General features: G+C 38.7%; 2 protein-coding genes across 2 annotated transcripts; both read right to left on the bottom strand.

The window, feature by feature from the left end:
- Nucleotides 1-11,934: 11,934 nt before the first annotated feature.
- Nucleotides 11,935-12,690, bottom strand: LOC148690611 (uncharacterized). Its single transcript, XM_088684964.1, has one exon. The coding sequence runs from the start codon at nucleotides 12,688-12,690 to the stop codon at nucleotides 11,935-11,937; it is 756 nt and encodes a 251-aa protein (XP_088541090.1).
- Nucleotides 12,691-14,641: 1,951 nt separating this feature from the next.
- LOC137725049 (uncharacterized) lies at nucleotides 14,642-15,064 on the bottom strand. The gene has a single exon (XM_068463658.2). The coding sequence runs from the start codon at nucleotides 15,062-15,064 to the stop codon at nucleotides 14,642-14,644; it is 423 nt and encodes a 140-aa protein (XP_068319759.2).
- Between the last annotated feature and the right edge of the window lie 1,232 nt (nucleotides 15,065-16,296).

The raw sequence follows: 16,296 nt of genomic DNA, 5'->3' as shown, positions 1-16,296 counted from the left end.
AGAACAAGCCATTTAAGTCGCATGAATATGCTTCTATCAGGTTGTGAGAAGCCTTGCGCAACAAGATGAGCTTTATAACACACAAATTTGTTTTTCTCATTAAGTTTTCAAACGAAAACCCACTTGTAGCCAACGGGCTTCACATGTGGAGGAGTAGGAGTTACAAGTCCAAACACCTTATGTTTCGCAAGCGAATCGAGTTCGACTTGGATTGCTTGTTTCCAGTTTGACCAATTGGTTCTACGTCGACATTCATCAACAGAACAAGGTTCAATATCATCGCTTAACAGGATCTCAGTAGCTACTGTATATGCTAATGCATCGTCGACAATCATCTTATTTCTACACCACACATCATCTAAGCTAGCATAATAGACCTAAATCTCATGATTCTCGAGACAAGGAATCATCTATTCAAGGATGCTTCCGTAATTTAGAATTTCCTCATAAGTTAGATAAAACAAGTAAGCGCTAGTCAGATTCACGGTAGGCTCTTCAGAAGCCTATGTCATGGGTTTCCTCTTCTGGGGGTGTGAATCATTTGAACCAAGAGGTCTACCACGCTTTTGTGTAGGAGCAGATAATTAGCTAGCCGCTAATGTACGTGGATCACCAAGATTAGTGTCCCGGGCCTCTAGGAGGGACGTCCACCGTACATTTGGTACGTCCATCTTTGCAGGCACATTTGCAGCTGGAATATGTGATCTTGTCACGTGCACTAGATCGGTGAAAGCACCTGGCATGTTCTGAGCTATGCTCCGAAGATCTAATATGCGCTGCACTTCAGTTTCAGACTGAGCAGTGTGGGGATCTAAATGAGACAAAGTGGGAGTCATCCATGATAATTCTCGTCGTTTTTCAGGAACGTTGACGTTCTTATCATCCTATAACAACGGGAAAACTGTCTTATAAAAGTGACAATCCACGAAATGAGCAGTAAATAGATCACCTGTCAAAGGTTCTAAGTAATGAATAATCGAAGGAGAATCATATCCGACATAGATTCCCATCATTCGCTGAGGCCCTATTTTTGTACGTAAGGGTGGCAAAATCGGTACATAGACCGTATAACCAAAATGTGCAGATGTAATATGTTAGGTTTGTATCTGGTAACCAATTGAAGGGTGCTATATTGTTGGGTGGGAACAAGCCTAAGGTAGACCAACATGGATGCGTGCAATATTGCATGACCCCAAGCAGTGATTGGGGGCTTGGTATGTATGACCAACGATCAAGCAATCATTTGTAAGTGCTTAATGAATGCCTCTGCCTGGCCGTGTTGGGTGTGAACATGGGGTACTGGATGTTCAACTTCAACCCCAATCGACATGCAATAGTCATCAAAAGTTTTAGATGTGAATTCTCTAGTATTATCCAATCGAATAGATTTGATTGGATAATTAGGGTAGTGAGCCCTGAGCTTGATAACCTGAGCTAACAGTTTGAAGAATATAGCGTTCCTTGTGGATAACAAGCACACGTGTGACCAACGTGTGGAAACGTCAACCAAAACCATAAAATATCTAAATGGTCCATATGGAGGGTGAATAGGTCCACAAATGTCCCCTTGAATCCTTTGTAAAAAAATAGGAGGAGACGAATCTTGTCATAAGAAGGCTAAGTAATAAGTTTTCCTATAGAACATGTTTGACATGCGATTCCTTGAATCGAATCTAAACTTCGGGTTAATGGATGCCCGTGTGATGATTTGAGGATACAACGCATCGTTATTCGTCCAGGATGTCCCAAACGATCATGCCAAAGTATAATTTCATGCAAGGTCCCAGAGGTAGGGCCAGCCATATAGTGGCTTTCTGTGGGGCGTATGGTCGTAGTATATAAACCACTCGGGATACGCTCTATCTTTTATAGAATATGCTTCTGGCCATATTTGTAAGGAGTTATGCACAGAAATTCAACTCCGTTTTCTACGTGGGTTTCAGCATGGTAATTGTTATCTCTAATGTCCTTAAAGCTCAACAACGTTCTTCCGGAACATGGAGAATAAAGAGCCCTATTAATGGTCAAGATTGTACCATTAGACAACATTATACATGTCTTACCGTATCCTTCAATCAGATTGGATGGGCCTGAGAGGGCTGTCAGAGGTGCATTCTTAGGTATGAAGTTAATGAAATAAATGCGTTCATGCAAAATAGTGTGCGTGGTTACATTATCTACTAGACAACTAACTTCCCCACTAGTCATACCTAGATGAAAAATTAATTTGAATCAGTCACATGCATAAAAGTTCTAAAAACAAATATCCATTCAAAATAATTTTAAGTATTCAAGGACGGAAATTAATTAAAACTTAATATCCAAAAAACAAATCACCAACAAATAATCCAAATATAAAGGAAAATTGTTCAAAATTTAACCAAAAACAAGGGGGCGGCCACTACTGTGGAATTTGGCCCCATGGTCTTATTTCAACTAAAAAATAAGTCTATGTCTAAGATTTTAATCTTCCATAGGTGTGATAGCCTCCTGAAAGTTAGAAACCTCTATCTTTGTACTCTCCGGATCGTCTACTTGCATAAAGTTTGATTCAAACTTCTTACGACAAGAATGATACTTAGCTACAACCTTTTGGGGAGCTCAGAAAACACGAGACCAATGATCTTTTAAGTGCTTTTCCTTTATTCTTAAAGTTTGGGGCCTTGGAAGCGAGGTTAGGGCACCTCTGGGCTTTGTTTCCTCCCTTAGATGAGCCTTGACTCTGTGGACCTTGGCGAGATAACTTCTGGCCTCCTCTAGCATGCGTCTTTTGGTGTTTTGGGCATTGGTTTGTGCTATAGTATGCTTCAAGCACAACAGTCACCCCAGGAGGTCGAGCTTGATGATTCTTCATCAATAGCTAGTTTTGCTTTTCAGTGAGAAGTAAAACAGAGATCAAATCCGAGAACTTAGTGAACTTTTGAGCTTTATATTGTTGATGCATGACAATATTAGTAGCAGATAAGGTCGAAATGGTCTTTTCTAAGAGATCCTATTCGGTCAAAGTTTCATTACAAAACTTGAGAAGTCATCGGATTCGACAAATATCAGAATTATATTCATTCACAGACTTAAAGTCTTGGAAGCGCAAATGCTGCCAGTCATGTCTTGCTTCAAGCAAGAAGATTTCTTTTTGGTGATCAAAATGATCAGCCAAAGTGACCCATAGTGCTCGTGGATCCTCTTAAGCAAGATATTTAGTTTACAGAGCGTCATGAATATGTCTTCGGATGAAGATCATAGTAGTGGCTTTCTCAGCTTCGCCAACAGGGTTGTCCGTCTCATCTTTAATGGCAGGACGCAAATTCGTTGCAGTGAGGTGGAGCTTTAATCTTGGACCCATTTGAGGTAGTTCCTTGCAGAGACCTCCAAAGCGGTAAAGTCGAGTTTGTTCAAATTCGACATGTTCCTATCACAAAATAAATGACAAGATGTGATTAATGCCATGGAGGAAAAAAAAAATCAATCCATTCATATATGAGTAGAACATTTAGGTTTTAATAGCCAAGTATTGGTTAATATTCGCATGCAAAAACTTCGGGCTTTCATGGGTGATTTTTTAATGAAAAATTCAGGTTTTCAAACAAGGCACGTTTATAGAAACTTCAGGTTTCAAAATAATTATGAACTTTAGGTTCATACGTTCCTGCAAACAAACACAAATATATACACAGAAATATGCAACAAGGAAATATGCAAATAGAACTTCAGGTCTAAAATTATAATTGAATTAATTATTTGAACTTCGGGCCAAAATTAAAGTGTAGGTGATTAATAAAAGGGTGCAGCGTATCCCAGGCCCAAAAAACTGGGCGAATTTTGGTCATGGTCCGAGTAGCCATGCGGGCCCATCAACACAAAGAGTGGGCTTCATTTGCAAGCCCAAAGTAAGAGCCCAAGAAGGGCATGGATTGGCAACATAGCGCATGGGAGAGAGGGTAGGAGCCCAGATGGGCTCGACTGTGTCTTGGGCCAGGCGAATGGAGGGGGCTGCTACAGGCAAGCCCAAAAAGAAACAGGCCGAAAGACAAAGCCCAATAGGGCTCGAGTTGAGTCCAAAGACACCCTAGCCATAGCTGGGTGGTTCGCCAAGGAAGAAAGCCAGGGCCACCGCTTTAAGCGGCCATGCTTCGGGACAACGATGCTCGGGGCGAGTTTATGGATCAATGGAGACCATAAATAGGAATGGGAATTGAGAAATCTCAACGTTCTATCAAAAACCCTAGAGAATGAATTGAAAAATCAGAAAAATCCTAAAGAGATTTGAAGGAATCCTGGTCAATTAGTGTCGAGGATGAACTTCAGGCAGTCAGAACATGATGACCCGTGGGTAGGGATTGGCTGCAGGCCAACCTGCAATGGGAGAAGACGCTATGAAAGGTGTTAGGGTTGCTGGGTTTCAATCTTGAAGCCCTTAGCTTTAACTGGGGAACTCGCGGCTTAGCACGGCTCAGCCACCCAAGCTGTAGGCTTGATCGAATGGCTCGAGGTCATGGGTACCCAGGTTGCCTTTTCTGATTTCTTTTGTTTTTTGTTCTTTTTCAATTCAATTCAATTTGATGCATATTCTATTCAAATATTTTAATGCATATACATATATAGATGCAATTCATGGCAATATCAAATTCACATAATTCAACAATTATGAATCTAATGCATATACCATTTGTGTATAATCTAAAATTCGAAAAATGTAAAGTTAGGTCATGCATTATGGTGAATGTTCATGCTATTAGGGCTGCAAAAATATCGAGATAAAAACCATTGTTTTGGAAGAACCTGATTGTGTGATGATAGAGATTAACTGGTTTGATGCAGAAAAACTTCAATGTTAGATTCCTAAGCGCAACGGTAGGCGCATGCTGATAACGTGTTGTAGCCTATTTTATCTGACAAGAAGGAGAGGGTTGGTGGCAAAGGTAGAGAGAGAGGAGAGATGTGTTGGTAGAATCGTAGGGGAATTGTGTGTTGAGGATATGTTATCCCTCCTACGTAGTGCCTTTATTTATAGTAGTAAAAGTAAAGAAGAAATCCTTCATCCCCAAGGAATACAAGTCCATATAGGAAAGAATAACTAGAATCAAATATAATCTAGGATTTACACAATTACACTTAAACTAGAAAAGTTCATAACAATGCTGAATATATTCATTTTTAATTGCATCATAAATAGATAGAGCAATATAACAACTATCTTTGTATCCTTTAATTAGATTGTCCATAAGATGCACATTCCTTTCCATGTACTCTAATGAAATCAATCACAATTGAGCATGTAACCTTTGCAAATTCGAAATGACATGTATGGTGTTTTTACAATCCCCAAGTTGAACAATGAAAGGAAAACATTGTTCTTATCGACACCCTAATTAATCATGCATAACATTATATAATTAAATTCATAAATAAAAGATAAAATATAATTCAGAATAAATATTCTCATAAGAAATTGGCAAAAAAGAAAGAAGAAATAGCTTGATTTTACGCCTCAAACCATTTTTATTTGATTAATTTCCGAAACCCATATTCCAACAAGGAGCAATTTGCTCAATGCCACAATATTATGCAGATGACGCATTATTGTAGTGATGAAAGGAAATCATATTTATACACTTTGGCGCAGGTTCGATCTTTACCAATCCCTCTCCCCTTTAATAACTAACAATTTAACACACTAATGTTATCGTTTGGTAAACAAAAATGCCAAAATATGATGTACTAATTCCCTATACACATTATTGGTGTTGTCATCACGAATGAGAAATCAAAAGAACACAATTGAAACAAGTTATTCTGTCAGGAAGCTAGTGACTACTGCTATTCCAAAATCATATATCACCTGGTCATGCATATGCTACTTTGACAAAAAAGATTGCATTTGCTACTTCGTTTTATAACCGTATATACATGGTAGCACACAATGCGTCATGTGTTTGAATCAGCACATATAGATCCATGGTTTTTTTAGTATATCTTAATAATTACACCACTTAGTACTACAATTTAGGAATATTACTCTTTACTCGTAAGAAAGAGATCTTTAATTTGAATATTGTGAATGACTAATTTTTTCAAATTGGTAAAACATTGCAATATTAATAATATATCAATAATATTTATGCTAATTATAAATAGGTCAATCAAGTATTATTGTAAGCAAATGCACTTATAAACAAATATAAACCACAAAATATGTCACTACAGCTGGTGCCACCCCCCGCACTCCCCACAAAACAGATCCTGCAAACAAAACCACAATACAGAAACTGCTTGCGCAAGTATGATTTGAAGTGTTTGATATTAATAAAGGTCAAAACGTCACTTTACATTCAATTATAAGAGCTTAAGTCTTTCCCATTTACCTATGCGTAATTCATACAAATATCCTGTTAATAAGGTCGAAACAAAAGTTGACTATGTGGCTAATTAGTAAAAATTTCATTATTTTTGGCTAATTTCTCTCAAAATAAAATGATCCACTTTGCATAATTTCTTATATATATGGTTAGGGAAGTTGAACTTAGGACCTCTCGACTTGCAAGTAAAAATGAATATCACTAAATCATAGTAGTAAGTGACATATTTCTTTAGGCTTTCTATTACCATCATTCAGTCCTGAAATTGGGCTGTAGACATGGAGAATGATACAACTCTAATTCCTAGCAAAGCGTTCCACAAACTAAAATACTATTACACGTTATCTGAACATACGATTCTTGATTTCGGGAGAAAGATTGCACTCTCATTCATGGAAACAACAGCTCTTGCCCATTTGCGCATCCTGGATTTGATCTGATCATCGTTGGCCAATAGCATTATATCACCAACAGCGTCGGTGCCTGAACTTCGGTCGGCTACTAGGTGTGGCGGCGGCTGCTTCCAAGCACTGTACTCCAACTCTCTAAAGTCGATGCCGGATTTTGCATAATCCATAACTGCCATTGCCAAGGCTTCAATTGACATTGTTTGTCTAAAAATTTGCAAGTTTCTTTTGTCTTCTGTTTGTCTTTTGTTTTTATGTACTTTGTTGACCCACTGAGTTGTAATCGTGAAAATCGACAACAACTAGTATTTATATGCAATTGCAATCCTTTCTCCTGGCTTCTGTTTAGGCTGCCAAATTAAAGAAGACACGGATATTTCATGCATGCAAATATAAAGAGAGAGTCTTACGTACGTATATATATTTTGTCATTGCATATGTCATCTTACACCCATCAGCGCTGAGAATTCAGTTATGTTCTTGTTATCTTTAGATTCCCGTGACCATGCACTGACCAGAAATGTTCATACATTAGTCTGATAATTAGACATAGAATTCACATATTTTTGCATCCCAAATTATTCAGAATTGATCCAAGGATCATAAAATTTTCAACTGAACAGAAAGCTATCAAAGAGTTTGACTACTCTAAATTGAATAAAAGCCAAATCCTTGTTCCCGCATGTTAATCATATGCATATATTGTTGTGGGTAACATTTGATTTCCTTTCTAATCTTGGCGAGTAAATGTCAAAAACTTAATGTAGATAAAAAGAGCCAAGCACAATAGTAAAGTACGTAGAAAAAAATCTCTGATCTATCAATTTGTCATAAGCTCTACTTGATCGTTGATATTCATCAAGTTAATTGTTTTTTTCTTTCTAAACTACTATCAATTTGTACATGTGATGATGAAAATAGAATTTTACAAAAAAATGAGAAAAAAATACGAGTGCGAAAGAAAGCGGGATAGGGAAAATTACAGTATCATTGTTGAGTATTTAACCTAACATAAGAATAAGTTAACATAACAAGCAAAAATATTATTTGTTTTTTCCATGCTTGTTATGGGGTACATTGCCCGTAGTTGCTTGCTGTTGATCGTCGTGACTGCTTCAAGTCAGCCGCTGTGACTACTTGATATGAATGCTGAAGGCTCCAGCTTGATGGAGGGATGATGAGATTTACTAGATTTGAGAATTAGGTTTAGTTTTCTTGTTGGAAACTCATGATGTGGTGTGTTCGACAATATAAAAGGAAAATTATTTTTTAGATATCAAATTAAGGATTTGATTTTAATTTCTAAGTTATTGCTGTAAAGTATAGTTTCCTTGTTTTGTGGGCTAAATTATTATTATTATTATTATTTTTAATTTCCTAGTATTGATCTTGCTTGTCTTTTAGGTCACCGTTTGAATTTGTTTCGCATCTGAATTCAAATTGTGTTTTTACTCGTCTAGTTTTATTCTCTTTAATTGTGAGGTGCTCAAAGAAACGAGATTTTTTTCATCATTTTTTCATGTTTTCAAAATACAAGTTGGTGCACTATGTATTATAATATGAGTAAAGAAAGTATATTTTTTTAGTGTCCCTTAATCTATATTTTAATAATACGTTGTACAACTACTCGTGTTTTGTGCAGTGATGGGCCTAGCCCTGGCTGGGTTAGGCTATAGCCCACTGACGATTCTACACACCAGCCAATGATTATACAAGAGCCCCACCAACCCAACCAAAATCACTGTTTTAAAAATCCCCGCCTAGCGCCGCCTAGGTCCCGTCTAGGCGCTAGGCGGTTGACCACCGCCCCGATTAATGCATAGGCGCTTGAAAATTAAGAAAGGGCGACTAGACCTATTGAGGCGCCTACCTAGACCGCCTAAGCACCCACCTAGCCCGTTCAGACCCACCTAGACTCCTGCCTAGGTTGCGACTCACTTAGACAGAAAATAGTTAACTTTCATTTTGCATTTTATTTTTTCAATAAATTGTAAGAGACTTGTTGAATACTTAAAAGAACACACATTATATACTTGTTCCTCATGTTTTTATTATGTTCCAATAGCTCATAATATATATGTCATTCCATTTTGTAGTTTATGATGAAATCATATATATTTTAAGTATAAACAGAGACTTATTTACATGAAATATAATTGATTTAATTAAATCTACCTAGCCCGCCTAGGCTCTCTCCTAGACCCCACCTAGCCGCCTAGGCGCTAGGCCCTAACCTGCCGTCCGACTAGCGCCTAGCGTCTTTTAGAACCTTGACCAAAATATCTAATTACACATTATACCTTCCACCAAAAAAATATAAATGTTAGTTCACCTTCCCTGTTCTGTATATCTAGTAGTATCAATTTTTGACACAACCCATTAACCGGACACAAAACGACAAGAAATTAACAGGTTATTAGGTTGACACGATAACGAATCGAGTCATTATCGGATAACCCGATAAGCGTCTGTTAAGATAGCGGGTTGGTCCGGGTATACACGTGGGTAACCTGATACACGATAAGCAAAATATTAATTAATAATTTTATACCCCTAAAAAAATAAAATAATAATTTTACATATATATATATATATTAAATTTAGAAAATTGATGACCACTGGATCGGCTGAGATTTAATCTCAATTGTCTATTGTACATTAGGTTGGAGCCAAGACTACCCTCCTCTCTCATTCATTTTCGATCTCTCCAGACTGTTGCATCAGAATCTGCATTTAGTATTGGGGGTAGAGTACTAGATTAGTATCGTAGTTCATTGTTGACAAAAACAGTTCAAGTATTGTTGCGTACACGAGATTGGCTCTTTGGAAAAGGAGATAATATAATTTTTATATGGTATAGTACTATTGTTTTATGTCTTTTCAAAATTATTTTGGTAAACTTCTCATAATTTGAATGGTTTGTAGTGTTTGGTTTTTCTATACTTTGTTTATGCAGAAGAGAAGGATTTTGTAAAAGGAATAACATGCAAACTTTGAGTTTCATTGTCAAGGTTTTAACTTCTAAGAAAGACTTCACAACCTTGAAAAGAAAAACTCCTTCATTTTGCATATCCTTGAACATTTGATATTTTGTAGTAGACTAGTAGTGTATTGATGCTTGTTTATTAGGCTTTTATTTTGGAGTGTAGATGTAATACTTAACAACAAATGTGTTTTTATGTTTTGAAGTAATATTTATGTGGCAATGTGGTATGTGCAAATTTAAGAAAAAATATATATTTTTCTTAAGGGGTCGGGTCATTTTACCTGTAGGGTAAAGTGACTCGATATGTTAAGATAACAGGTGTAATATGACACGACCCGTTAAGATAACAGGTGTTACACGAAAATGACACCAAACACGACAAACACGACCTATTTGCCAGGCCTATGTATATCCCCAAACCCTCTTCCTTATGTAACTGTTCTTTCTAGGGGTGGACTCCAAAAACCGAAAACCAAGAAAAAAATATTGATTTGGTTTTGACATTTCAAAATCGAACCAAACCAAAATCCTTGAACATAATGAGTTGACCTATAGTACAAGGAGATAAATTAAGGACAAGAATCTGGAGATGATGATTCTACTTTAACCCCCCTGGCGGGTGGGAGCAAAGAAGAAATTATTGATTTTTCTGATTTGAATTGTAATACATTTCATATCATAGAAAGCCTTATGGGAAGGCATACTTATACACAATACAAAGAAAGCTTTACACCCTTGTAACCGGATGCAACAGCACACATGCAGCAATAATACAAAGTAAATGACCTCCCTGCTGCCCAGGAGTCAGCAATCACATGCAACATTCCTTTCCAGAGTGCATACCCTTGCTGTCTTTCCTTTATGGCAATGATGACTATAGTTGTAATGATGGCAGGTACATACACCCATGCTTGCTGACTAGGATTTATACTAATCCTAGAACTTCTTCCAATACTCCCCCTCAAGCTGGATCAAAGGGATCAATTGATCCGAGCTTGGATAGAAGATGATGGAAAGTAGTAAATGCCAGTCCTTTGGTGAAGATATCTGCTAGCTGATCATGACTGCGAATGAAGTGTGTAGCAATTACCTTGGACTGCACTTGATTCCGAACATAATGATAATCAACTTCAATGTGTTTAGTTCGCTCATGAAAGACAGGATTTGATGCGATGTGCATTGCTGCTTGATTGTCACAGTGAAGGGACATAGGTTGCGGGTGAGGAAACCCTAGATCTGAGAGTAGAGTTTTGAGCCAAGTGAGTTCACATGCCGTTGATACCATAGCACGATATTCTGCCTCTGCACTTGAGCGTGCAACCACACTTTGTTTCTTGCTCTTCTAGGTTACAAGATTACCCCCTACGAATGTGCAAAAACCAGTGATAGACTTGCGATCGAGAGAGTTCCCTGCCTAATCTGCATCTGTATATCCCGAGATCTGAGTATGACCATTATTGCGCATGAGGATCCCTCTACCAATGGAACCCTTCAGATAGCGAAGCACACGGTGAACAATCTTCATGTGATCTGTGTTTGGAGCATGCATGAACTGACTAACAAGGCTCACAGCATATGATATATCAGGACGAGTGATAGTTAGGTAAATAAGCTTGCCAACCAATCTCTGATAATACTCTAGATTAGGAATGAGATCACCATGAGACTGCAGCTTCAAGTTTCTATTCAAAGGTGTCCGAGCAGGTTTACAATCTGTCATGTTTGCCTCATGGATAAGATCAATGATGTACTTGCGCTGATTTAGAAAACAGCCCTTGTGGGAATGTGCCACCTCGATTCCTAAGAAATATTTAAGAGTGCCGAGATCTTTGATAGCAAATTTGTGACGGAGATATTGTTTAAGAGCACTAATCTCAGAAACATTATCACCTGTGACAATTAGGTCATCGACATAAATAAGCACCACAAGTTTACCAGATTTGCCTGATCGCACAAATAGGGAGGAATCAGCATTGCTCCGAGAGAAACCAACTCCCTCTAGGACATGACTGAGCTTGGCATACCATGCTCGGGGACTTTGCTTGAGGCCATAAATGGCTTTATGAAGTCTGCACACCAGGTCTGGATTGTTTGATTGAGGATGACCCGGAGGGATTTTCATGAAAAATTCTTCTTCTAGTTCCCCATGTAAAAAGGCATTTTTAACATCCATTTGAAAGAGAGGTCATGTATTGTTAATGGCAACAGATAACAGCACCCTCACTGTATTCATCTTTGCCACAGGTGCAAAGGTCTCTTTGTAATCTACTCCATAAGTCTGAGTAAATCCACGAGCAACCAATCGAGCCTTGTGTCTTTCAATCGTGCCATCTGAATGGAACTTGATCTTGTACACCCAACGACTTCCTACAGCCTTCTTTCCTTTAGGAAGCTTCATGATGGTCCAGGTGTTGTTTTCGTGAAGAGCTTGAAGCTCTTCTGCCATAGCAGCTCTCCATTCGCTATGTAATTTAGCTTCTTGAAAGCTTTGAGGTTCATAGGCCTCAGTAACTGTATTGAGGAATGCAGCAAATGAAGGTGGCACTTTGCTGTAATTAATAACAAAAGTTAAGGGATGCCTGACATTGTAAGTTACATAATCATTTAACTTGGATGAGAGTCTCCTCTCACGGGAAGGATTTCGACGAACTGTGGGAGGTTGAACCACTGGTAGTTGAGCAGTCTCTTGGTTGGGAGGACTTCTTGAGGGTTCAGATAAGATAAGTTCATCAGGTGCCACTGGTGGTGTGTTCTGCAGGTTGTGAGACTGAGAATGGACCTCATTCAGTGTTTGGTCCCTTATGACACCGGTTGCGTCTTCTTTACATGGATATGGTATTGGAAACAAGTCAAGCATGTTCTCCCCCTCTTGAGAGTGGTCCAGAGGTTGTGTGAAGTAAGGCATTGGTTTCTCAAATCTTACATCTCTTGAAACAACCATTTTCCTAGTTGCGGGATTGTAACATTTGTAACCCTTTTGAGTGGAAGAGTAGCCCAAGAAAACACATTTGGCAGCCCGTGGTTCTAGCTTGTCATGTTTTTGTGCTTGAATGTGAACAAAGCATGTACATCCAAACACTCGTAAGTGTGACAAATCGATTTGTCTGCCTTTTAGGATCTCATAGGGTGATTTAAAATTCAAAACCTTACTGGGCAATCTATTGATAAGATATGCAGCAGTGAGAACACCTTGAGACCAGAATTTTTTCGGCACATTCGAGTGAAACATCAGGGCCTTAGTTTTTTCAAGTAGGTCTCTATTCTTCCTTTCTGCTACCCCGTTTTGTTGGGGTGTTCCAACACAACTGGTTTGATGAAGTATGCCATGTGTGCTTAGATAATGAGACATATTATAAGACATATATTCGGAGCCATTATCTGATCGTAAGACATGAATATTTGAAGCAAATTGAGTGTTTACAAGTCTATGAAAATCTTGAAAAACTTCCAACACTTCTTTTTAAAATTTCGAAAGATATAACCAAGTTATCCTTGTGAAATCATCCATAAAGGTTACAAAGTATTTGTATCCGTCAAAGGACTCTAGAACTGGTCCCCAAACATCGGAATGCACGATTTCAAAAGGATTACTAGCCCTAGATAGAGAGGAGGTGAAAGGTAATCTAGTAAATTTAGAAAAATGACACACATCACAAGAACTTGTAACCTTGCACAGGTTTGGAAACAAAAGGGATAGGACTTTATCAGAAGGATGTGCAAGGCGTCGGTGCCAAAGTTGTTGTTCCTGAATCAGGCTTGAGGTGACTTGAAAAGCCTTGGGAGTTTGAACATGCTGGAAAAGATAGTAAAGGCCGTTTAGAAAAAAAACCTTCACCAATCATCTTCTTGGTGGTGATATCCTGAAAAAACACAGTTTTTGGAGAGAAGATGGCAGTACAGTTTAGTGAGTTTGTGATTTTTCCAACAGATAAAAGCTGAAAAGGGAATGAAGGAACATATAGGGCCTCAGACTCGACATTACTAGAGATCAAATGTATTTTTCCTTTCCCTATAACCATGGCACCCTTGCCATTAGCAACTGACACTTGGGATGGACGTGAAAGTTTTTTAAAATCATACAGATTTGTGGACTTGTTGGTCATATGATCAGTGGCTCCTGAATCTATAATCCAATAATCATGCATATTACCTATTTTAAGAGCAGTTGAGAAGAATCGTAAGATACCTGGAATATCCTGTTGTGTCACGCCTTCTTTCCCAGCCAAAAAACCAGCAAACTGCCTAAGTAGAGCAGCTGGTTTGTTGTCAACATGACTGGTTGATCCTTCATTCTCCCCACCACCTTGTTTCTTGTGAAGGAAGGCAGCAAATTCATTTATCAGCATGGACGGATTAGAGGTGAACATCTGTGCTTCCTCGGAATGAGAGGTCATGGTATGATTTGCCTTGGGTGATGAGTTGTGTGCTCCTCTAATGAAGCTCTTGTTGCTGTCCCTCGAATGCTTGGGCCTTAGTTCAGGATGGAGAATCCAGCAATGATCTCGTGTATGTCCACCATTATCACAATAGCTACACTTCACAGTGGGTTTCTTTCCTTTATATCTCCTCTCTTCACTAGCCTTGTGATTTGAGAAATATACCCTAGATTCTGGTATATTTGACTTTAATTCCACAGTCATGATTTTTCTGCGAGTTTCTTCCCTTTGGATAGTGGCACACACACTTGAGAAGGAAGGAAGTTCAGGATTCATGAGAACATGACTCCTGAGATCTTCGTATTCAGAGCTCAAACTTGCTAGAAGCTGAAAGATTTTATCTTCCTCAGCTCTCTTGATCAACACGGCAGCGTCAATGGTGTGTGGCCGATAAACATTCAACTCATTCCACATGGTGGTCAACTTGCCAAGATGATGCACAAACGAGTTCCCTTCCTATTGTAGACTAGCAATATCCTTCTTTAGCTGGAACACCTGAGTTGCGTTATTCTGATTTCCATACATCTCTTTGAGATTTTTCCAGAGAACGTATGAAGATTCCGCATAACTGAAGATTTCTGCAACCTTTCGATCCATAGAGTTGAGCAGCCATGACATGACCAGCTGGTCCTTGCACAGCCAATCATTGTAATCGGATGAGGACACATCAGGTGATGGAATCACGCCATTAACATAACCAAGCTTCGATCGTCCTCCTAACACAAGAGAGACAGCTCTCTCCCACGGGAGATAGTTGAACTCATTTAGTAGGACCGAACTGAGACATTGATTTGGATTGATATCAACGTCTAGATGAGATGACGAAGACGCAGCATGCGAGTTTACTTTTTCACCATGCACGGAGCTCTCTTCAGCCATGATGGATGATAGGAGCATATTCATGCGACTTAAATGGCTTGTTCTCGTGCATTTACGTTATGTTTCTCTAGTTATTTTAGTCCTTTATGCTTCTTTTGTGTGTTTTCAGGTTCTAAGGGCTTAGGGAGCAAGAATGTGCATTTTGAGGCTATTTGGGGCACTTTTGGGCTTGGTTTGGATAGCTTAATCATAGAGCAAAGAGGATGGACGAAATTGAAGCCTTGTATGCTCTTTGGGGACATAAAACAAAGGGCCTAGCCCAATCAAACAAATCCTTTGAGCCATGGAAAACCTCTAGCCCAAATCAAACATTCTATGCCATGCAAACCAACCTATTTTAGGCCCATTCTATGTACTTAAACCCTAGCCCTTTAAACTAGCTATATTATGATTTATTCACTTCCATACTCTTCTTTATTCCACATGCATTCCTCTTACAATTTCAGCCATTACACATGCATTTCAAACCTTTCAACACCCTTTAATCATTCCCCTTTAAGTTATGATTTTATTTCCTAACCCTACATGTATTATTTATTAGCATATTCACATGCATCACAAAACACCACTCATTGCACATACCTTCCCCCTCTAATTCACATGCAAAAACCATCACCCACCACTCTAATTATTCACCCTAATTTCTTTACAGCCGCAACACCATTCCATTCCATCCGCAAATACCATTCTTTGTCCTTTAGCCGCAGCCACAATTTCCTATAATTTTTTACTCCAAGCCGTAGCCTTGCCCCTCCATTCACCATCCATTCCAGCATCACCTTCTCTGCCGCAGCACCATATCCCATATATTATTCAGCCACAAAACATCATCATTGCACCACAACATTCCTACTTTGCCGTGGGGCTTCATTCCAATTTCAGCATGCATTCACATGCATTTTCAGCACCTACACATCTCATTCACATGCATTTTCAGCACCTACACATCTCACTCACATGCACATTCACCCCTTTCTCTCCCTATAAAAACCCTTGCATTCATTCATTCAAGACATCTCATTTCATACACAACACACCACAAACACTTCCATTCCTTCCCTAGCCGTGAGTTTCTTTCCATTTTGCATCTTTTCTTCCATCTCCAACCACTTCCCATCCCTCCAAAACACTTCACATAATCCCCAAAGCTCACCTTAGACCTTGTGCTACAACAACGAGGAAGAAAAGAGTGCCTAAACGTTCATACAATTCAAGTTAGAGTTGTTGGAATG

This window comes from Pyrus communis, chromosome 15 (assembly GCF_041283825.1).
Source record: "Pyrus communis isolate YQ-2024b chromosome 15, ASM4128382v1, whole genome shotgun sequence".
Taxonomy (NCBI): domain Eukaryota; kingdom Viridiplantae; phylum Streptophyta; class Magnoliopsida; order Rosales; family Rosaceae; genus Pyrus; species Pyrus communis.
The sequence above is the reverse complement of the archived record's forward strand: the minus strand, read 5'-3'. Positions and strand labels throughout refer to the sequence as shown.

What these genes read in the sequence shown, in the direction of transcription:
- LOC148690611 (XM_088684964.1), bottom strand. Translation starts at nt 12,690, where the DNA reads ATGGTTGTTTCAAGAGATGTAAGATTTGAGAAACCAATGCCTTACTTC.
- LOC137725049 (XM_068463658.2), bottom strand. Translation starts at nt 15,064, where the DNA reads ATGGCTGAAGAGAGCTCCGTGCATGGTGAAAAAGTAAACTCGCATGCT.